We start from the raw sequence: 22,445 nt of genomic DNA, 5'->3' as shown, positions 1-22,445 counted from the left end.
GGTGGGCATGTCAGTGCAAAGATGGGTCCTGGGCACAGCCAATACTGTGCTGACAAGGGTATGGTGTTCTGGGCTTCTGGCTCACTTGAAAGATGGGAACCTGATGGTTGCTGGCAGTGGCAGACCTTGGAAAGGCCAAGCCTCAGGGAGACCCAGCACAGGGAGAAGGCACCTGCTGGGGGGTTTGTTGTGAGGCTTTCAGAGGCCATATCCATCCCAGGCCTAAGGCTCAACTACTCCCAGCAAACCTCAGAGCTGCTTCCCCAAGCAGTGTGCAAATGTCCCACCTCAAGTCCTACAGAGAGAGGAGAGACCAGGCTCCTGCTGCACACGGAGCGTATTCACAAAGTCTGGGTTGCTTTTAATACTACTTGACTAAAGACAATCTCCAGAAACTCAGCATTAGCCTTCCAAAATTTAAATCCACAGCAGCTCCTCAGCCTGAGTCAAGCCTTACCTTTCTGGGCAAGTGACAGCCCCAGGCTTTGTTCCCCTGCTCCTGGCTGGACACAGGAGGCTCAAACACATCTCAGAGGTGAACTCGCCCCTGCCCTCATACGAGCTGCCTGCTCCTGCCTACCTGGCCAGCTCACCCTTCTCTGTCCCCTAAAGAGATGATGGCAGCCAGTGTTTGGGGCCCAGGAGCACTGCACAGCTGTGAGAGGCATAGCCTTAAGGGTGAGCAGTGGGGGCTGCAGGGCTGGCCAGCCTCCCCCAGACCCTAGCAGTCCCAGCAGGAACAAGGCACGGGGTGCAGGCTCTGTCTGTGGCTTCACGTGTACTCTGTCTTCCGGATGTAACTTGAGGGGACGTAGCCCTGCTTCCCGTGGGCCTCAGCCAGCCACCACTCCTGATTGCCTGTGATGTCCTCAAACTGCAGGATCCTGAGTCTCTGGTTAGCTGACACGCTCAGCTCATTGGTGTTTCGACCTTTGAAGGTGTAGAGAGCGTAGTAGACCTGCCAGACAAGGGGAGAGCATCAGTTAGATGGTCACACCACACAGCCTTAATCTCACACTGCATAGGATGTGTGGGCTTTTGTCCTTCTCCCCAGTGACAGCCCTGGCCCCATCTGAAGCTTGGTTCTCTGCTGTTGGAAGAAAAGGTTTCATACCCCACCTCCTACATATTCATGGTCACTGTCAGGGAGGAGGATGATTCCATCCCCAGCCAATCAAAGCAGTTAGCCCTTGGCATCCCCAGCCCCATGAGGGTGGGCTGAAGACTCACCTGGTTGCCCTCTGACTCGCTGTTCTCCAGCCCTGAGTCTCTGTCCTCCACCGAGGACGTGGGCCTGAGCTGTGCTTTGGTGGGGTGCCCGTTGCGAGAGCTGGGGCCGCAGCCCTGCTCGGGACGGCTGCAGCGGCGCTGAGATGTCACGGTACCAGCCAGTGGGGCTGTCCTGTCACCAGAGCCAAGCTGGGGCACAGAGGGGGAGTCCACCTCCAGTGGGGACTGATACACATCTGCCGGGGAGACAGAGTCCTGCAGGGGTTTCTGAGTGAAGGTGACGGCCGCCCCACTGGGGCTGAAGGTCAGGGTGGCGTTGCTTTGGGGAGAGGAGCTGCTGTGTTCCGACTCGTTGGAAGAGTGGCTGCCCACAGAGACGTCCGACTGGCTGCGGCGGGGGTTGTAGGGCTTCAGAAAGGAGCTGTACACAAAGCCTTTGGTCACTGCAGAGAGGGCGAGGAAGGGAGCTCAGACTGGGGCACAGGGAGACCAGAGGAGGAGACTCACAGCAAGCACCAAGGGCAGGGAACAGCCACCTACCCCCATTGTCTATGAGCCAGCGATTCTGGCTGCCCATGGGGTCCTTCTTCTTGATGACGCCCACAATGTCTCCTTCCAACAGGGAGACATCCAGGTCTTGGGCAGCATTGAAATTACGCTCTGCCTGGAAGAGACTCTCCGGGGGATAGCGGGCCAGGAGGGCAGCACGGATGTCATCTGACTGCAGGAAGTGGGTTGGCTGCAGAGGAATAAGGCAGGCATGAGTGGCTGTCCTGGGCTCTGCAAGCCCTGACACTGGGCAGAGGGAACTCACCAAGCCAACAAGGGGCTGCCGCCGGGCAGACTGCCGTTCCATGCTTTTCCTTTCAAAAGTCTTCTTGGGAGCTGCCTGGGACTCTGGGAAGAAGGTGAAGGCCTGGAGCTGCTGGAGGACTCGACTGTGCTCATCCTGGAAGACGGCAATGAGGTTCCCTTCCCTACCAGACACCTTCAGCAACTGAAACCAGAGCATAGTTGGGATCCTGGTTAGGTGACAGGTGATGGGAGAAGGGGCCAAGAGCTACAGCATAGACCATGGCAGGGCTCTGAGTCCTGCCTGGGACTTGCATCACGCCCAGGTCTGTAGTCCTGTCTGGACTCAGCTCTAAGTGGTCCTCAATCTCAGTGACCTGAGATTTTCCCAGGTGAATGCTCTTCTGCCACTGCTCCAAGAGCCTTCTACACACAACTGCAACATAACCCTGCAATCCCCACCCCAACACCATCCAACAGGAACTCTCCACAAGACACTAGGGGCCTGAAATTGCAGTAGCAGCTTCCCCCATGATGTGACAGGTCCCAGTGAGGCTCAGGGACAAATCCTGCACAGATTGGTGCTGCTCTGAACCCAGGGAGCTGCCTGTAGTGCGTGAACCCACCGACAGCAAGGGTCTGAGCTCCTCCAGGGCCAGGCGCACGAAGTCGCAGTGTGCCTCGGCATAGCCCCGCACGCAGCTGGCAAAGAGCTCCTTGGCGAAGCGCAGGAACTGGGGCAGCTCGTCCAGCAGCTGTGCATTGAGGGCCTCGTAGTTGTTGCGGGCTGACTGCAGCTCCTCCAGCGTTCGCTTGTCCTTCAGCTTCTCCGCTCGCTCGGTGCAGTTGTGGAAGTCGAGCAGTTTGTCGAAGCGTTTCTGCACCAACTTGTGGGGCCCCGCAAACATGCTGAGCAGCTGGCTCAGGGGCGAGCTCACCAGCCGCTCCGTCCGCTCTTTCTGGTGGGCAGAGGTGCAGGAGAAGGTGAGACAAGGTGCTCTCTCCCACTCTGAAAGCCAGCAGCTCACTCTCCAGCACACAGCCTCCCCAGGACAATACAGTGACTGTCTCCTGGTGGCAGCCCCTGGAGGTCCAGAGGTCCCTTCCAACAGCAATTATCTTATTATCTTACGTAATTGTGCTAGCATGGGTAACTCTATGCAAAGTACCTGAACCACTCCCATAAAGAGCTATAGCATTTCAGGTAGGGCTGAAAAAATGTGTATCTAACAGGCACAGTCATAAACTGCCAGGCATCAAAGCTCTCAGGAGGGCACAGCTAAACAAGAATGCTCACAGCTCTCCCAGGTTACCCTCCCTGCAGCCTCCCAAGGCCTGTCCATCTGCAGCAGACCTCCAGGGTGGGCCTCAAAGGGGTACAAGCCTCACTCACAAAGCTGGAGAAGAGCTGGTCGCTGATGAGACGATTCACTTTCTGGAACTGGTCCAAGTCCCCACTTCCCTTCTCTGTGCACAAGTCCCACATGCTCCCTGCTGCCAGTGCCTTCATACAAGCTGACTCCTGCACCAGGGAGACACAGCTGAGCCATGCTTGCAGCCCAGACCACCCAGCCCCAGCAGAGCTGAGGCAGAAGCCGTGGCCAGAGGCACTGCAGGGACACACCATGCAGACAGGAGGGGCAGTGCATGGTGAGCCCCACAGGCTTGGCATCACACCCAGACTGGCTCACCCGGACATGCTGCAGGTAGAGGGAAAGGTCCCGGATGAAGGACTTGATCAGACGCTCCTGCATCCGGAAGTTCTTCTCAGTCTCTTCAAAGGCTTCATCCTTTAGCTGTGAGAGAAAGTGTTTCAAGGGAGGCGATGCAGGCTCAGCACCTCCCAGACTACAAGACGTGGGGCCCTCCTGCCCACAAGCTGGACAGCAGAGATGGGTGGTCCACCCTAAGCTCTGCCTCGCTGGCCTGGATCAGAGCTGGACGGGGGAAGGCGTGTGGAGGGAGAGCAGATACTTCTGGAGAAGCACTGCAGGGTGTAAGTGCACCTGATGCACAGTACCTGGGGTGCAAAGCCTGTGAGATGCTTGAGATGGCTGCTCACACGGTTGGATTTCTTGATGATAGAGTGGAAGTTGAGCTTGGAGATCTTCTCCATGAGGCTATCCTCATCCCCTTTTCTGTACTTTAGCACTAAAGAGTGATACAGAAATCAAAACCCTCATAACACCAACACCCATGTCTTACACTGCCTCATCAACAATCACTTTGTTAGTTCTCCTCTTCCCCAAGCCTCTGAGGTCCCAAGAACCCCACATTTCGTTACAGAATGGATTGGGTTGAAGTGACCTAAAAATCATCTAGTTCTAACCCCTCTGCCATGGGCAGGGACATCTACTAGACCAAGTTGCTCAAAGCCCCATCCAACCTGGTCTTGCACACTTCCTTGGGTGGAGCATCCACAACTTCTGCAGGCAGCCTGATCCAGTGCCTTACCATCCTCACTGTAAAGGCTTTTTCCTTATATCTAATCTAAACCAAAATCCTCTCAGTTTAAAGCCATTATCTAGCCCTATCACTGCATGCCCTTGTAAAATATTGTTTGTAGAGAAAACATTCAAGCTCTTCCACAGGATTATGCATAGTGCCAGCATATGATGACATAGGAGATGATGTACAGTAGTCCCTCATCATACAGAAGGTGTCTATATTGCTTCTTTAGCAAATACAAGCAATCATTACATGCAGCCTCTGTCACCTCAGCTTCAATGGGGCTATGAGGAAAGACTAAAGTGTCAGATTTGCACAAACTGTGGACTGTTAAAGGGAAAACAGGGAGGGTGGCCAGCAGGTATCAAAGGGAGTAATTTTCTCCCTCTGTTCAGCCCCAGGGAGGCTACACTTGGGTACTTGTGTTTAGTTTTGGTGCCTGAAGGCCATGAGCGATGTGGGAGAACCACATCTCCTAATCCATGAGGAGAGCTCGGGGAGCCAGGTAGGCTGGACATGAGGAAGCAGAAGGGAATCTGCTCACAACTAGCAGCTGCTTGAAGGGCACTTACAAAGGTGATGGGGCTAAACTCCCCTAAGCAGTGAGAGTTCCTCCATGACCATGGTTGCCAGCTAAGGCTCAGTGGCCAGCAGACACTGACCTCAGCACACCCACTCCTGTCTCTCTGTGCCCAGCACTGCCCAGCTCCTCACCCAGGTCCTTCCGGCGCTTGTACTCGTTGATGTTGACGTTGATTTCTTTAACTGCGAGGACAGCAGCCGTGAGCGGTGCCTTATCAGGGTGAGCCTCAGGGGTAGCACTCAGCAGCTCCATCAGCAGCAGCGGGTACCGCATCACCCTCTGCACTGGCTTGATGAGGAAGGAGCCCAGGTTAATGTAGTTTGTGCAACCCCTGGAAAGTCAGGACAAAGGAGATGTACCAGATGTCAGTCTGGCTCTGCCACACACATTCTCCAATACCTCTAAATCTACTGTACTCCCTACATCAAGCCACCCTTATGTCCAAATTCATTGCACTCCTGAACTCCTGGTGCTCTCAGATCAACCCCAGGTTTCTGCTCCTCACTCACAGCAGGTGATACTTCCCAGCCAGGATCCTCTTCATTACAAGACCCACCATGAAATCCCACATAGGCACAGCCTCATACTTGCCAGAGAGCCACGTGTTTCAGATGCTGTTCCACCAACCAACTGCCCAGATCTGTCCTCCAGTGCAGGACAGACTGACTGCAGGACCGCAGTCACTGCAGGGCTTTCCTGGCTCCTTGGGGCTAAGGGCTCCCAAATTCTGTTTCCTGCCCAAGACTTCCCCTCACCTCATCACTTGTGCTGCCTACCTGTGCAGCCCACCCACCGCCTCTGCTGCAATGATGCCACAGGCACCCCTGTCCTCCCAGTCATGCTTCCACAAGGCACTGTTAGAGCAGCCCAGCATGCACCCAGCCTGTGGCAGAAGGTTAGTTACAAGGGCATGGCCAGACCAACACAGACAGACAAGCAGGGACTAAGAGGAAGTACTCACCATTCACTGTACAGGCTCCTGCCGGCCCACAGAGTGCCAAAAAGCAAAGAAAAGCAAGGATTAATGGGGTGGCAGGTGTGCAGTCCCACAGCCAGTGTCTATGCCCTGCCCAGTGAGGCTGCCAGGGCAGTGGGCAGCCCTGTCCTCCCAGAGCAGCCATCGGCACTGCTGGCTCCTGGGGCAGTTATCTCCACAAGTTGGAGCCTGGCACTCACTGAGCCAGGCAAAGCAGCTCCTTCCTCAGCAGCCATGGTGGCTCAGGGTTTGGGGACCAGGAGCCCTAAGTCCAGAACCTTCTCTATACATTGGTGGCTTCTATGCAGATTTTAATGGGGTCTACAGGTTTCCCAGCAGGTGTGCACTGGGTAAGGGGGCCATTTAACCCAGAGCCTGGTGAACTACACAGTGCCACCGTCAGACCCTCTCCAGTCACCACCTGAACTATCTTAACACTGCTGAAGAGGGGCAGGGATGATGGAAGCTGATCCCCCTATCCCAGCCTGGTGGCTGCCACCTGAGGAGGCTCAAACCTGAGGCTATCCAGCAGGTCCAAAAGTAGTTTCTGCAACTTCTCATCTTTCTCATAGGTTTCCAGCAGTGCGATGGCCTCATCATGGTTCTGGCAATACACCCTGTAGACACTCTCCAGCTCTGCACGATGTGTCAGGAACACTGGTCCTACAGACAGCAGCAAAGCAGGACTTCAGAGTCTCCTGGTCCCCAGCTGCCTCCAAAAACACTGGTGTGTCTCTTGATAAGGCACCTGGTATCCCCATTCCACACACACAGGTCAAGAAAATAGCTCTATTACAGCATGCAGGATCCCTCCTCATCACCCACCAACACAGAGAGCTGAATCAATCCAGGTCTCCCAGGGGGAGCAGTGGAGACATTGGTCACAGGAGCCACAGAGCAAAGGCACAGGCAGCCCAAGGCATGAATGGCTCAAGCTGGCAGCACTTTGGGGCAAAGGGTCATGGACAACCATAGGCACTGTGTCTGAGCACTGTGACCCCTGGGGCAACACAGATCTCCTTGGCTTCACTGTTGATGATGAATGGTGATGGGTACCAGCAGGAAGAAAGCCCAGTCCCACTGATCCTCTCCCATCATTTAAACTGTTATGCCCTGCCACTAGCAATGCCCATCCCAGCCTTCTGAGAAAAGGTAACAACAGAACTCATACCGATGGCATCTGAAGCCTCCAAGGCGGACAGCAGCTGCTTGGAGAAGTTTATTACCATGTGGATGTTTCCAAAAAGGCCCTCAAAGTCTATGTTCTGCATCTAGTGAAGAGGAAAAGAGATGTTCTGGATGGGGAACATGTCCCAGTTAGACTCAACAGCCCCCCCCCCCCCCATTGCCCCCCTGCAACCCATCAGTCCTCAGCTTCACAGCAGGCATCTGGTGCAACCTCCTCTCATCACAGTGACTCCTGTACATGCTCCCTTGTCCTCAGTGCACTGAAACTCTCACTCCTTATGTGTCCTTCTCTTTCCCAGCAATTCCACCCCTGCCTCTGCTCACCGGGTTTTCTCTTTTTCCTCCCACTAAATCTGTCCCCATGCCAAGACCCCATATCTTATTTCTCCTGTCAATCAACGTAACCTATAACCAAACAAAGAGAAACTTTTCCTGCACCAAAAAATTCAATGAATGATACTTGCTGCCAGGTCTCTCATTCCCAGCAAGGATGAGGGTTCAGCAGGATCTCAAAGCAGATGGGCTTATTGCAACAAGTGCAGGGAACTGTGGTAACCACTCTCCTCCCCTTGGAATACCTTTAATTTCCTCTATGGGCTCTCGTGCTGCGTAGTCCCCTCTGAGAACTGAATGGATTCAGTATTCTCACCCCAATCCACCAGTGCTGCACCACAGTGTCCCCTCCTTTCCTAGCTCCTACCTGTGCCTGCTGCAGGGGCACCATGATCCTCTCCACACACATCTCCAGGTCTCTGATATAGTCCCGCTCTGTCTGGAGCAGTTCCTCAATAACCTTGGTCCTCTTCTCCAGCATCCTCTGCTCTGCGCTCTCAGTGGCGGCCGAGGATGGCTCAAGGGATGGTGTCTGGGAGGACAGGAGAGTCATCTCTGCAAGACAGATAACTGAGATCAGCATGCTCCAGCAAGGATACAAGGACAGGAGACAAATAGCACCGGCACTGCTACACATGTAACCCATGAGACTGAAAACCAGCACTACTGCGAGTCCAAGGGCCCTTCCAGAGAGGCCATCCCGAGGGCTGCAGGGAGACCCGGCTGCTCCCACAGCCCACCCTCACAGCAGCAGGAGCGCCGCAAAGCCCTGGCAGCGGCACGGCGGGCAACAAACCTGCTCCAGACGGTCTGCCCTGATGCCGGCCGGGGCCTGGCTCCTCTCCCACCCCGCGGCTCCGGGAAGCTGCAGACACGCAGGGAAGTCCCCGCTAGGCAATGGCGGCAGCCCCTCCCTCAGGCTGGGAACAGGTTCTTCATTCTCCAGGCCCGGGGTATTTCCATCTCAATGGCCGTGGAGGGCCCCGGGCACCGCAGCGCTGCTGCCGCCGGCAAAGCCTGGAGCTGGAGCCCGGCCAGCACGGCCGGGCAGGGCAGCCCCGCCCGCAGGGCCCGGGGCTGTGGGCCGCGCTCCTCGGCCCCGTCCGGACCCCCGCGGCCGCCTCTCCTCCTGGTTTTCGGTGCCACCTGCGGCCCCGGGCCGGCCCAGCCCCCTCCGCTTCCATTGAGACTTTTCATCCCCCCGCGGATTCCTGGACCCCGCCGCTCTCTGCCCCACCTGCCTGCGTTTAAAGGCTGCGCCCCCACACCGAAACCGCGGCCACAGCGCTCCCCCCGCGCCTCCCCGGTCACCCCTCTGAGGCCAGGAACACTCGGGGCTCCCCCATTCCAGGGCAGCACGGAGCCCCTTGCAGCGCCAGCCTGCCTCGGGTACCCCATTTCATGTCAATGGCTGGTTCCACAAACGCGCCGTCTGCTACGTCTAGAGCCCCAGCTGCCCTCCATCCGCAGAATTTTTTTTAGAGCTGCAGACATGCCCCAGTTCAGACGTTTCTAGGAATGTTTTTGCAGGACAAGCACTTCCAGAGCTCCCTGACCTCTGGTAACAGCGTCAGACAACCGAGGCTCAGCCCTGCTAAATCCCAGGAACACGCAGCAGGGCTTGGGATTATCCTGGCACCACAGTACCGACTGTGCACAGCCCTAAGAACCCCCCCTGCTCCCAGCCGCTTCTGCCCAGGTGCTGGGCAGGCTGCAAGCAGCCCCCAGCCATGCTCCTGGGGTGATGGCAGTACCCAGCACGGCAGCATGAAACGTGGGATGGCAAAATTGCTGCCTCAGTCTAAGCATCCTGTCCACTGCTCCCCCAGGCCGGGGTCTTCACACCAAAGCAATCCGAGAAAGAAAAGACAGCCAAGCTGAGACACTGACTCAGCCCATGATTATCTGAAACCATGCCAGCCCTTTTGGCCCTTCCCATTGCAGAGCAGCCTCGGCAGAAACCAGGAGCATCAGCACCAAACAGCAAGTTGTTAGAGCTATCCAAACTGAGGACGAACCACTGTGCCTCTCTGCAGAAAGAACAACTTCAAAATCATTCCCACTGCCAGCCTGGCAAATGGGAAACCCAGCTGAAACAAAGATGCCCTCAATGTGGGAGGGAAGATATTTGTCTCTCTAAGCTGGCATCTCTGCTGCCCTGCCTTGAAATCTAGCCTGGGGAGAGGCAAAACAACCAGCTCCATGGAGGAGGATTCAGTGACACAACCAGCACTTCATTTAGTAGGCAATCACTGGGAAGAAAAGGCCTCACTGATTCCTACTGGCAAGTATCCTTAAGCCTAACCCCATCAGAGACTGTCTTGGCTTTCCAGCAGTCCTCAGTGATGAACTTCATCAACTCAAATGCAGCAGGAATCCACAAGGAGGGCCTCCGAGCAGATGCTGGGTTTAACTGGTTTTGCTCTTCGCATTTCCACAGCACCTGCGAAGTTTCAGGAGCAGACTGGGGCCTGCTGTGCAAGGTCCTCTATAAATGCCCACAGGGATATCCCTAGACACAGCACTGGGAGCCTGAACAGGATAGGAGTAGAAAAACGTACAGGAGGGACAACTAAACACTAAGACAATACAGTCAGCAGGTCTTTGTGGCTCAGGGAGTTAATGAAGTAACAACAAATGAGTGATTTTAAAGAAGGCATGGCATTTGTTTTGCAGGAGAGCAAGCTCAAGTGGGAAGGCAGCCTGGAAGAAACAGGAAGGTGTTAATTTGCAATGCAAACAGGTGTGTGAAACCCAGAGGGGCTGGGAAGAATCTTGAAAATTAAGACAAGCCAAAATCACAGCCAGAAATGACCCATACAGCAGCATTTGGGAAGATAAATGGAAAAGATTACATTTTCTTTGGTCGAAGAACAGGATTTTCTATTTAGCCCCAGGAAAAATGCCCCCACGTTAAGTTTTGTACAGGACACCTCGGGAGTTTATTGCATCACCAAACAATCCTACTGTGCTCCCAGCCTTAGCCATAGCTAAACTGCAGTCACACCATGTGCTTGGCTCCAGCTCCCCAAAACAGAGCTGGGGATGCCCAGCACTGCTGGCAAATGCAGCAGCTCCCCACGCTCCACCAAGCAAACCCCAGGCAAGTAAATCTAGGTCAGGCCCTTACAGAAAGTACCCTGTGGCAAGGATTCAAACCAGACTTGTGAGATTGCCAGCTCCATGACACCCTTCTTTGGCAAGTCTCAAGTCCCTGCCTATGGAAGGGAAAGTAAATCCTTCCTTGCACAGATTTTAAGCCCACAGTAGTTATCAGCTCAGCCTGGATGACCAGGCACAATGCTGGGCATCAGTTCCACCCACTTACACTGCATCAGTATTTGCATGATTTTGAAAACTCATACAAATTAATTCTCCTCTGGCCTTCTTGCCCTTTCTGAACATTTTAAGACTCCTTCAAAAACAAGGCTACATTCAGTCAAGTCTTCTAGAACTCTTGTTGTTTATCACTAGTCCAGCATCCTCCTTCAGCTATGAATTCAAAAGTTGTCCTACTTCTTTCCAAACACTTACTCAAAATATTAAAATAAAGAATTTATTTGTAATATTTGGCTCTTATATCTGATCCATATGTATTACTTAGTGTTTGTTTCTGATGCATTTAAAAACTCTCACTTTTTGCATTTCATACTATCTCTGTTAATTGCCATGAGTTTATTTTTTCTCGTTTGTCACATTCTTGTATATCTAGTAATAGCAGCTTTCGCTAAATGAGGCTTGTTAAGCAGTTAACTAAACCCACCAATTTCACTGCTATGGATTTTGGTCACCTAGTAAGTATTTTTTTAAACACATCTCCATTTTACTCCACAGATTTTCTATTTAGATGTTACCTTTCAATTTGATTCACCATGCCCATCAACTTTGGAGATGCTAAGATATACACCACAGCTTGAATGGGCTTTGTTGGCCTGCAGGAATATGACTCGTATTTTCAATGAAGCCAACAAATTCCAGTCCAGTGACAAATTCATGTTTACCCATGACACAGTTGCCAAATAGGCGTTCAGAAATACATTTCCAAAAACAATGTTCTCAATCACAATTTTCAGAGATTCAGATTCTGTTTCTCCTCGGTTTGATGGTCTGAGGAGCCTCCCAGGAGCACCTGCTTTTGAGCTTTGCTAGTACCCCTCCTGGACCCATGAGAGCAGCTCCTAAGCCAGCCCTGGCAATGAGGTGTGAAGACGGAGCGCACTCCCACCTCTGCCCTTCCTGGGGAGGCTGTGGTTTGCTATTGCAGTCACACGGCTCATCCTGCTCATCTGAGAAATGCTGCTGTCATCAACTTTCTTACAATTAACGAAAACTTTGAATTGCCATTACCCAACCTCCTAGTGGGAGCACACAATTAGAGGTCTTCCCTGCCCCGCTCTGGGAGCAGAGCTGAGCCACAAAGAACAGATCCAACGGGATGCACGACCCCTATGCTGCAGGGCTCACCCAAAGGTCTGCCTCGCCCCCCAGCTGCTGCTCCTCAGGGCTCACCTGGCAGCATCCCGCAGGCGCGAACGCTCCCTGGAGAGGGACGTGCCGCCCATCAGCGCCCAGGACAATCCCAGGAATCTCCGGCGGAGCTGCTCCCAGCCGCGAGGCAAGCCCGGCCCCGGGCCCACAGCTCAGCACAGGCAAGCACTGACTCAGGACAAAACAAACCAGCTGCAAATATTTGAAGTATGTGGAGGCCAGGGGAGGAGGAGCCACTGCCGACCATGAGAGGGGGGGGCGATGAAACCAGGGCAGGGAATAATTAATCTGAGCAAAAGGCTAAACTGGCTGCCAGGAGCAGGATCTGGCTGGGGTGAAAACTTTTACTCCAGACATTGGTAATACACCAGGGAGCTGAAGAGGGGCAGAACAGGGATGCTTCTCCGGGCCATTGGAGCGGCTTGGTGTCCCAAACATGCCTAATGCAGAGCTTGGCTGGGATGCCTCTGTGCCAGATAAGACCACAACCATGGCCCCAAACTGCCTCTGGTTGCCCAGACCAGCCCCATGGCATTCAATGTGACCAGAGGATGATTCCAACCATTGACATAGAAAAAAGTGAAGTAATATGATGGTGTAAAAGGGCTAAGCTGCTAAAACTGAGGCAGGGCATCAACGAAAGTGTGAGCAAAACTACTGATAGACAAAAGAATGACAGATGAAAGTTCTTAAAAAGGATGTTTTAAATATACAATCCAAAAAACATGAAGAGAACAGTACTGATGAAAAGTCTGTCCTGCATCTGTGCTTCAATAAAGACAGCAAATATAAATATATAAATGAATATAGTAAGCCAGATAATACACACACCACAGAAAAATGAGAAAAGAAAGACATCAAGAAAAATCCATGGATGCTAGAATTCAGTTTTCATCTTTTAAATGAGGAAATAAAATGCTACTTTATAATGGACCTTTATTTCCATCCAGGACAAAGGAAATCCTACAATGACACAATCCCACAAGCAGGCAGAGAGTACAATTTTTGGCAAACCTGGCAAAAAGGCAGAATTATACAATAAATTTTCTGCTCATTTCTTTCTAAAAAGCAAAAAGAGGAAAAAAAAACCCAAAACAACAAAAAACCAAAACCCCAAAAACCACCTTGAAAATCCACTGCCAGTGGAGTGGAGACTATCCAGAAAAGAAGTAATTTCTGAACAGGTTTCCCAGAATTTAGTTAATCCCACATAATAGAGTAAATGGAAAATCACTGCTGTCATGTAGAGAAGTGAGGATCAATTCAACAGGATCACAAATAAAGATGAGGCATATGAGTCACTGAGTGATCCAGGGTACCCTGAATAAGATGGAATTATTCAAACCATGCAGGTTTAATGCAGACAAATGCATTAATGTATTAATGGGAACAAGAAACACAGCCACACACAGGACTGTATTCTGGGCAGTAATTTTTTGGCTTGATCAGACAAAATTTCACAGGAGTTCCCTGAATGTTGCAGAAGACTACTGGGGTTTTGGACAAGGGCACAGGAGCATAGCAAGTTAAACTAATGCTGATACCCACCCAGAATGCCTCACCCAGCTCTGAAGTCCACTGTTTTAAAAGAGTCTGAACTGAAAAATGAGTGAGCATCAGGAAGAATAAACACTTAAAGGCCTTCCTGTGAGTCTTTGACATGGGTATTTTAAGACTCCATTCACTACAAAGAATTGAAGACTGAAAAATTACTTAATTACAGTACCTGCCCGAGAAGAATATCCATCAACTAAAAAGCTCTAATTTAGGAGAAAAAGGTTGGGGTTGCTGCTGAAATGCAACACATTAGCATGCAAAACCTTTAAGAATGATGGTGACTAAGCAGCAAAACTATGACAGGTGAGTCCTCCTGTTGATGTGTCAGGCAGTCACATCTGAGTCTTATCCCAGAAGAGGTGCTCTAACCAAGCAGATGTCACCCAGTTACACTGCACAGAAATCTGTAAGAAGTGTGATAACCTTGCAAACAGAAAAGATCGTCTGTACTGGCTTGGAAGTATTCAAGGCAGGCCAGATGGGGCCCTGGGCAACTTGATCTAGAGTGTGGCATCCCTGCCAATGGCAGGGGCATTGGAACTAGATGCCCCTCTGGTTCTCTTCCAACCCAAACCATTCTATGATTCTATGATCTCTACTGGGGCTTTAAAGACCCAAATTCTGTTACTCAGTGGATGGAGGAGGAACCTGTTAGAGGAGTAAACAGCATTAGAAAAGGTGCCTGGAGCACACACTAAGGGAGAACCAGAGCTGACTTTTGCCTGCCAGCTGCACAGGAGGTGTCTGCTGCCAAGCACAATGGGAGCTCTTTTAGGGAGGTGCTGGTGGGATCTCACACTGAGGCAGCTACAGCAGCAAAGCACGCCAAGGAGAGATGTTGCTGGTCCAGCACTGTGCCCCAGCAGGGCAAGAGGAGGAAAGTAACAGACAATTGCAGCCAGAAAAAGGCCACAGGATGGACAGACAGTGTCTGAAATACCTGGAGCTTCCACCTCTCCTGTTCTGCTGTGAGACACTGGTGCAGATGATAAGAGCATCCTGCCCTGCACCTCTCACAGCTACTCCCATGCCCCGAGCCTGCCACAGTGGAGAAGAATCCTATAATCCTGAAGAGCATAAGCTTTTACTTGGCATCACAGTCTGTCCCTTCAACTCTTGCAAAAGCTGAAGAAGCCAGCATTGCTCCAGCCTCCTAAAGCTTTGTGGACCATTTCCCATCCCACTCTGTTCCTGGCCTCCTCCTGGCTCCCCTGCTGCCCTTTGGACATCTTAGCACCGCAAAGCCTCTCCCTTTCCTCACCCCAGGGACGCAGCTGAGCAAAGTCCCACCCTGACAGAGTGGCCTGAGAGTGCAGAAATGCAGCCATTGGAGCCTGCTTAATCAAATATCTCCAGAGGGCAGATTTCTTGCTAAGGCAGAGTAGGCACTGCCTCCAGCTTTGCCATCAGTTTGGCTGTTGCAGTTTTCCTCTCCATTTCAATCCCACTTCATGGAGACTTCACACACACAGAGCTACATGAGACACATGCTGGCAGAAAGGGCACAGGAACAAACAAGTTTTCAGACACATGGAGGCCTGTCCATCAAGAAGGGCTCCTTCTGTCCCTCTGCCCAGACCCCAGCACCTGCTGCCACTTCCCCTCAACCCCCACCAACATTCTTGCACCAACAAGCCAAGCTGCACAAATCTGTCTGCAGCTGACTCTGACACAGCCACAGTGTCAAGGGAATGATTTCACCAAGACAGCTTAAACCTTCCACTTTGGTAATTCTGCAGCTCCAGGGTGCTATTTGATGGGACTGGAGACCTGGAGATGGCCTGGGGACCCAGGACACAGGGAATGCAACTGTTGTAGCATAGGCAAGGGACCACTCCAGTACTGAGGGGTGACAGTGCAAGAGATTCCCACTGGTAACAGCCCCCCAGCAAGGAGGTATCCTGCCCAGGTGAATTATGCAGCTCTGAGTACTTGCTCTCTGCATATGTCTAAGTGCTTCAACAGCTTCCTCTATTTCCTGCTTTGTGCTGCCTGTGAACAGCTGCCATACTCATGCTCAGGAATTGGTTCCTACAGAATCTGTTAATGCTGGGTTATAAAGAGGCAGTGGAAATAACCCCAGCATCTCACCCTCTCCCTCATGAGGAACCTCCTCTGAGAGAGCAGACAAACCAGGGCCACAAGTTTTAGGGTGTACCAAAACCATGCAGGAGCAACAGAAAGGATAGCCTTGAGTCTGTGTCACCTGTGCTTCCCTCCCACCTGGGCCTCTGCAAAATCCCCTTGCAGAGGCTGCACGGAAGGGTGACAACCATGATGCTATTTCACTAAATCCCAGGGAGGAGCCTTCCTGTGAGAGGCTGGCTGTGCTGGCCACCCACGTGTACCAGACTCCCAGTGCTGCCCTGGTGCCAGGGCAGGGTGAAGGCACACCCAAGGGAATTGCCCACCATTTCCCTGTGTACCTGGGTTTTTCTTCCTGGTCTGCACAAACTCTGAGTGCCGCAGGGCACTGGGAGCCGTCCGTCTGTAGAAGCTGTTTCTTTGCAGCACAGAGCCCACCCTGTGTGACTCCTCGGCCTCCTGCTCCCAGACCCGGCTCCAGTCGGGCCGGCCCGTGCGTACCCTCGAGTGCTCTGCTCCACTGCTGCTCTTGGCTGGCATGCCAGGCCCTGGGCCTTCTCCTTCCAGCTCCCCACAGCTGTCAGAGTCAATGACACATGTCTCGAACTGTGGGTAGCAGGTACCTGAGCCCAGGTTCACACTACCATCTCCTGAGGACCTGACTGCAAATGCAAGAACTTCACAACCTCTGTCTGGACTGCTATGGTCCATGACACGGCCTTTGGGCCTCCTGTGCTGTTCACTGTCTTTTTCATCTACTTGGTCCCTGATATCTACATGTGTCCTTTCCTGCTCTCTATATGCCCTAGGGCCTCCATCATCTCTATACCACTTTTCCCCTTCCCTATATACTTGATTGCCTCCATCCTCTCTATACTGCCTTCTCCTCTCCTTATACTCCCCAGAGTTCCTCTCTTGCCTGTGCCCCAGTTCCTTTTCCCTATAATGTCTTCCATGCTCACTGTAGTCCCTAGGATCTCTGTAGTCCTGATACCATCTTCCCCCCTCCCTAAAGTCTCCAAGGCCTCTATCCTCTCCATACTGCCTTCCTCTCTCCCTGTACTGCCCAGGTACTCTGTCCTCTCTGTTCCGCCCTCCTCTTATCTCAGAACTGCAGTTTCTGTATTGAACACCCTCCCTCTCGTACGCCCTGTAGTTTCTGTCCTCTATGTCCTGTCTTTTGCCTTCCCAAACATTGTCTGCTCTCCTGCAGTCCATGTACTGCATCTGCCCCTTCCAAAAACCTCTGCAGTCTCCATTCCTGCTCTGTTGGTCCACGGAGATATCCTCCTGTCTCCTGGAACCGTCCCAGCCACTGTCTGCTCCTCGGCTGCCCGGGTACGGCCTCCTTGTTGCCCTGGGTGTGTCGCTGCCGCCAGCCACGTCCCGTCTCCGTACAGCACAACAATCCTCATATTCCCAGATGAGGAGCCGCGGTTCCTGTCTCGGATCCTCCATGCAGCGTTTCCTCTAAGGACTGGTGCACATAGTCCTGTGGGGTGTGGCACAGGGGCTGGCTCCCCTCACCCTCTGCACCCTGAGCCCAACCCCAGGCTGACGGCGCTTCTCCACTCTGCCCCAGCACTCCCGTCCCAAGTGAAATGCAGGTGCTGCTTCCTGAAACCAGCCAGCAAAGGCAGGGGCCCAATCACTGGCAGTCCTGGCCTCCTCCACCTGCTGCCCAAAGTAATCAGTAACCAGCCCTGAGCGAGGAGAGGAGCCAGGCTGGGCAGGCCTGCACCGCCCAAACCGGCTCCACGGCTTTGCCAAAACCTCTCCGCAGGCAGCTCTGAGGCAGGGAGGAGGAGGGCACTGGAGCATGCAGAGGCCCTGCCCTGAGACCAATGTCCTCAGGGAAGGGAAACAGAGCATGTGTGAGACCGCAGGAAGCCACAGAGCAGAGGTGGGATACCAGATCTTCTACCAAATCTTCTTTTTTCCACCCCTGATGGCATGGAGGAAACAACGTGGTCTAGAAGAGGCTGGGCTCTGCTCCACACTTTGCTGGGGCAAACTGAGGCCTTCAGGCTGCCCCTGACTAAACCCTGATGCTGAGCCCATCCTCTTCCCAGCCGGCACCACAGTCACATGAAGCCCAGGAAAGGAGCTGCTCCCTGCAAGACAGACCAGTGCCTCCAGAGTGCCATGCAGTCACAGCTGCATGGCTCCCTGCTCCAGGGGGAGCAGCTGGTCTGCCCGCTGACAGGAACAGGCTTGAAGGGATTACTTGGGTTATGGAGTCTGGTGCCAACACAGCAAATAAGTTTCCAGAAGGCTAGAAAAATACACACTCCAGTAATGCTTCTCGCTGCAGGGCACAACATATTCCCAGGTTTCCATGCCAAACACAGAGCTCCTGTAAGAAACCAAGAGACAACCACAGCATGCCCTTGACAGAGAGTATGAGAGTCTGTAGATTTCATCCATGTCTCAGGTTCTTGCAACGCTTGTTAGGAACGCAGAGCCCATGCCCTCAGCTGGTAGAAGACAAAAATAAAACCAATGTACTCTCCTACTCCAACTGCAGGAGGGCAAGCACTAATCCTGCCCCAGCCTGGTGATCAGTGAAACCAGTGTGCTCATAAGACATACCAAAAAAGCAACCTGATGATTTTAAATACTTTCTGTAGAAAACCACGTATTTTCTACTCTTCCTCTGGCTTCCCAAAAGATACACTGAAGGGCTGGATCCCCCACTATGAACTATTTCCCCTATTAGACTATGCCTGCCCTGCTTTGGTTGCTGGTCAAATCTTAGTGAGAGCTTTTCTGCCTCCAGTGTCTCCACATTCCTAACAGTAAGGCAGAGGTCATGTCTCAGGCATGCCACAAACACGTTTTGCTGAGTTGATGCAACACCAAATTACTGTTCTGCCTGCTGCACCAGAGCTGGGCTCTCTGGCCACAATTAGATGTGTCAGAAGGGACATGGCAGAGCTTGGGTAGAACACATCTTTATCACATGGCTAGAGAGGTCTCCTGAATGGGAAAAAAATCCGCTAGGACTACTGAAATTATACTAGCCTGAGGATGCTTCAGGATACTGCATTAGTTCTTGTCTAAAACTTCTAGTTCCAGGATCCAAGAGGTTCCACAGGATCAGTCCTCTGTCAGGAAGCACTGGGACAGTAGGAGGCACTTCCCAGCAAGATCCATCCCATCAGAAAATTTCCCTTGAGATTCAGCCTAGACTTTCCTCTTCCTACCTTCAACTTATTTCATCTAGCTTCAAATCCTCTAGGCCTCCTTCCAAGCATCCCTTTTGCACACCACTGACATGAAGGCTGTTTGTCACCCTGTTTTCCTGGTGCAGCCATACCAGCCTTCATTCCCATGTGCTCTGCCTCTGACATGATCTTGCAGCAAAGTGCCTGGGCTCCCCAGTGCTGATTAAGCAGTGGGAGGATGGAGGCAATGAAGTCAGAGTGAGTAACTCCCAGGCTGGAGCTGGCATTTCACTCCATCTCCCGCATGCAGTGCCCACATTTCCTGCATGTCGTGGGTTTCACTAACAGAACTGCAGTGTCAGAGCTCCTAGAAGAAGCCTGGGAAGGAACTGTGGGAGAAGATGTGTGTGAGTCCATCTTTCCATTTGTCTACTGTAATATCAAGTGTAACATAATTAACAGCACTGATCTTTATGTGGCATCTTCAGGTTTCAGAGACCAAATGTGCTGATATAATCGTTTTTTCCTGGGGTGCAAGAACAAAAGTCACATTTTCAGCTACAGATATGCCACAATTGTAAGCTTTTTGCTGCTTTTACCAGCAGAATAGTCCTATTTTCTTGTCCCGGACTTCATGGATGGCAGGAGCACAGGGGCAGGTTTTACTTTTTGCCCAGTAATCCATCCCACTCCCAGGTCAAGTTCAGTCCCCTTCTGTGCACCCCTTCTCATATGAATAACAAATCCCCACAGGTCTGTATCAGCCCCAGAGCAGAAAGCACAGGAAAACCAGTGTCCTGACAGGTTGAGAGCAGTCACAGCACTTATGTCAACTCAAATCTCAACTGCAGGACCACCAGCAAAGCCACCCTGAAGTTGCTGCTCACTCCCCTACAGATAAGAGAGGATGAGGCAGGGAGGTTGGAACTGCAGCAGCAGTGGTTTTGCTTTCCATCATGGACATACTGGGAGTAGATAAGATGAAAGCTCTGGATGTGTGGTGGGGCTGGAATAGATGGGAGAGTTGGAAGGAAAAGGGGGTGAGGAAGATCGGGGCAAAGGGATATCCAGAGAAAGACATAGTGATTCTCCAAGGCAAAATCATGATGATATATACTGCAACAGTACTTACAAAATTATCAAAATCAAGAATTATAGGGTATAAAAACTGCCTTCAACAGTGTCTGTAAAACAGCAGAGGCACCTGTGCTCCTAAAGCATTCCCCATCCCATGCTGTTGTAGACTCACCTCTCAACTCCTGCAGCTCCATGCTGAGGCTCTCAATGTTGGAGTCACAGAAATCAAGGTTCTCCATGGTCTCTGCTCTCACCAGCTCATCCTGCTGCTCCTCCAGCATCAGGCTTAACTCAGCACGGGTCTTGCTGTACGCCTCCAGATCTCTCTCCAGCTCTCCAATTCTAGTCAGCAGGATGGAGCTGGAGGAGGCTGATCCTGCCTGTGTCAAGTCCTCACATCCCTCCTCCACCCGCTGCTCTGGGATGCCGGGCTGAAGCTGCGCAGGGGCCACATTTTTCCGCTGGCTGCTGGCTGGAGGCCGGGGCGCAGGCCGGGAGGGTTTGACTGAGAAGGACAGAGCCCTGCCTTTGGGCACCTGGCCACCCTGCATGCGCACAGCGGCTGTCGCGAGGCTGCTGGGCCGAGGAGGGGGTGGCCTCAGGGCCCTTCTCCTCTCTGCCTGCCTGGAGTGGGACACAGATTCAGGAGACCCACGGACAATGTCCTTCTCAGAGCTGTAGTCCAAGATGGAGAAGTGACGGGAGACCTTGTCCTGCTCTGCACCAGTACTTGACAGGCTCTTCTCAAACTGGGCCAGTTGCTCCGTCAGTTTGGAGTCCAGGTCCGTGCAGCTGTCCCCCTGCACTGCAAGTGGGCAGCACTCCCCCCAGGTCCCAGCCCGTGTGTCCAGGCTCACCTGGGCAGCTTCTAAGCTGGAACAGGGCTTGGACTTCTCCAGTTTACTGTCCATCCAATTGTCTAGGTCCTGGGTCCTGCTCTGGCTCTCCTGGGGCTCAGATGCTGCCCAGCTATTGGCAGATGAAATCGCTTGGCTCCTGCAAGGATTTTGGGGGAAGTGGGGTGCCTGCAAGGGCACAGTGGGGCTGTCTCCATCATGCTTAGAGGGGGAGTGAGTTTCTGAGTTTCCTGGGGTGGCTGAAGTAGTCCACTCAGGCTCCAGCTCACCTGCTTGGCCAGGCCTGTTGCCCTGTGGAGGAGGCTGAGCAGAGGGGAGAATGCCATTGACTGACTTTGCGTGGTTAGAGGGGATTGAGCCCGTGCCTTCGGGACGCAGCTCTTGTTGTCCTGTGCTGGGAAAAGCCTGTCTCAAGTCAGTGCCAAGAGGACCCTCTGACCTCCCTGCCTTGTGAGACAAAATGGTGGCAGGCTCAGGATATGCAGCCGAGCCATCCTGCTTTTCCCTGTCTTTCTGGTGCAAAGGAGGAGTTTCAGAGCAAGTGATTTCTGAATCTTGATGGATGTTCAATCCACAACTGCCTTCACCTTGCAGATCCCCAGCACTCACCATTTCCATGCAAGCCTCAGAGGCTTCCAGCCTCACAAATCTGTGTGGAAAGATGCCACGTTTTCCTCTCAGCTCCCCCTCCAGCCAGCCATCCTCCAGAATGCCTACAATCCGAATCCTGTCACCCACATCAAAATCCAGTTCCTTGGACTCCAGGGCTTGGAACTGATAGAGGGCAACACCATAAGTACTCCCTGGCTCCTTGTCATCTTTGTGGGGCATTTCTACTGTCCCATTGGTGTCACAAGTCTCTGTGGGCTCTGGATCCACCGAGGTTCCTGGTGCTCGCAGAGGAGTAAGCAGTTCCACAAAACCCTCTGGGAAGATGCCCCTGCAGCCTCTGAGCTCACCCTCAAACCAGCCGGGCTCTGGGACACCAATAATGTTGATCACATCCCCTTCCCTGAAGTCCAGTTCCTCCTCCAGCTGAGCAGACAGGTCCATCAGGGCCTGGGCTTGGCCCAAGGAGTAGGCAGGCACCTCCAGGATAGGGCACTGGGACAGCTGACGTCTCCGAACTGAAAGGCACAGCTCCCTCACACATGATGAGGGGAAAAAGCCCTTGGAACCCCAGCTGCTTCGGCCTTGGAGCCAGCTGGAGGCCAGGGACCCCCCCAGGATCACCAAGTCTCCTGCAGAGAATGAGACACAACAGTTCAAAACTGTTCTCATTATTGCTTCCCACCTCTTATTCCTGCCTCCCCATGTTCCCTCCTGGTGGTGGGTGAGGACTGGCACTCTGTTATAGCACAGTGCATGCTGGGGACGCACACAAACATAGGATGGGATTAAGACATGAAGTATCAGCAGCCTCTTGTACATCTAAGATACACAGTTTGGCTGCAAAGCTGTGCAGGTGCATCAAAGCTTTCATTCTCCCCCAAATGCAAGTCTAAGATTTGGAGATTAGAGGTCAGTTAAGAGGCAATTGTAAATTTACTGTGATCAGGTGATGCTAATTTTTGGAGTTTCATGAGTAATGAGATCATGAGAAACTTGTATCCAAATGGCAAAAGCCTAGAGAACCATGGTGGATTTGACATGACCCATGTCAT

The 22,445-nt window shown here is 52.6% G+C and overlaps 1 protein-coding gene across 7 annotated transcripts in view; it reads right to left on the bottom strand.

The window, feature by feature from the left end:
* Positions 1-338: 338 nt before the first annotated feature.
* Positions 339-22,445, bottom strand: part of DNMBP (dynamin binding protein) — a 33,149-nt gene continuing 11,042 nt past the window's right edge. For 5 of the 7 annotated variants that reach the window (XM_030241438.2, XM_030241440.2, XM_050976575.1 and 2 more), the window contains 14 exons: positions 20,097-22,022; positions 7,918-8,105; positions 7,201-7,300; positions 6,545-6,692; positions 6,015-6,032; positions 5,185-5,384; positions 4,043-4,173; positions 3,714-3,818; positions 3,416-3,544; positions 2,649-2,981; positions 2,045-2,227; positions 1,771-1,969; positions 1,231-1,673; positions 339-958 (listed from right to left, as the gene is read on the bottom strand). In XM_030241438.2, the coding sequence (XP_030097298.2) occupies positions 773-958; positions 1,231-1,673; positions 1,771-1,969; positions 2,045-2,227; positions 2,649-2,981; positions 3,416-3,544; positions 3,714-3,818; positions 4,043-4,173; positions 5,185-5,384; positions 6,015-6,032; positions 6,545-6,692; positions 7,201-7,300; positions 7,918-8,105; positions 20,097-22,022 (4,289 nt within the window). In that variant the 3' untranslated portion in view covers positions 339-772. Of the gene's footprint in view, positions 959-1,230; positions 1,674-1,770; positions 1,970-2,044; positions 2,228-2,648; positions 2,982-3,415; positions 3,545-3,713; positions 3,819-4,042; positions 4,174-5,184; positions 5,385-6,014; positions 6,033-6,544; positions 6,693-7,200; positions 7,301-7,917; positions 8,106-12,059; positions 12,208-16,021; positions 17,344-20,096; positions 22,023-22,445 lie in introns of those variants that run through there. The other 2 variants (XM_018910741.3, XM_018910742.3) reach the window with 2 other exon arrangements.

Source organism: Serinus canaria, chromosome 6, assembly GCF_022539315.1.
Source record: "Serinus canaria isolate serCan28SL12 chromosome 6, serCan2020, whole genome shotgun sequence".
Taxonomy (NCBI): domain Eukaryota; kingdom Metazoa; phylum Chordata; class Aves; order Passeriformes; family Fringillidae; genus Serinus; species Serinus canaria.
Note: the sequence above shows the minus strand (reverse complement) of the source record. Positions and strands in the feature narration are given on the sequence as shown.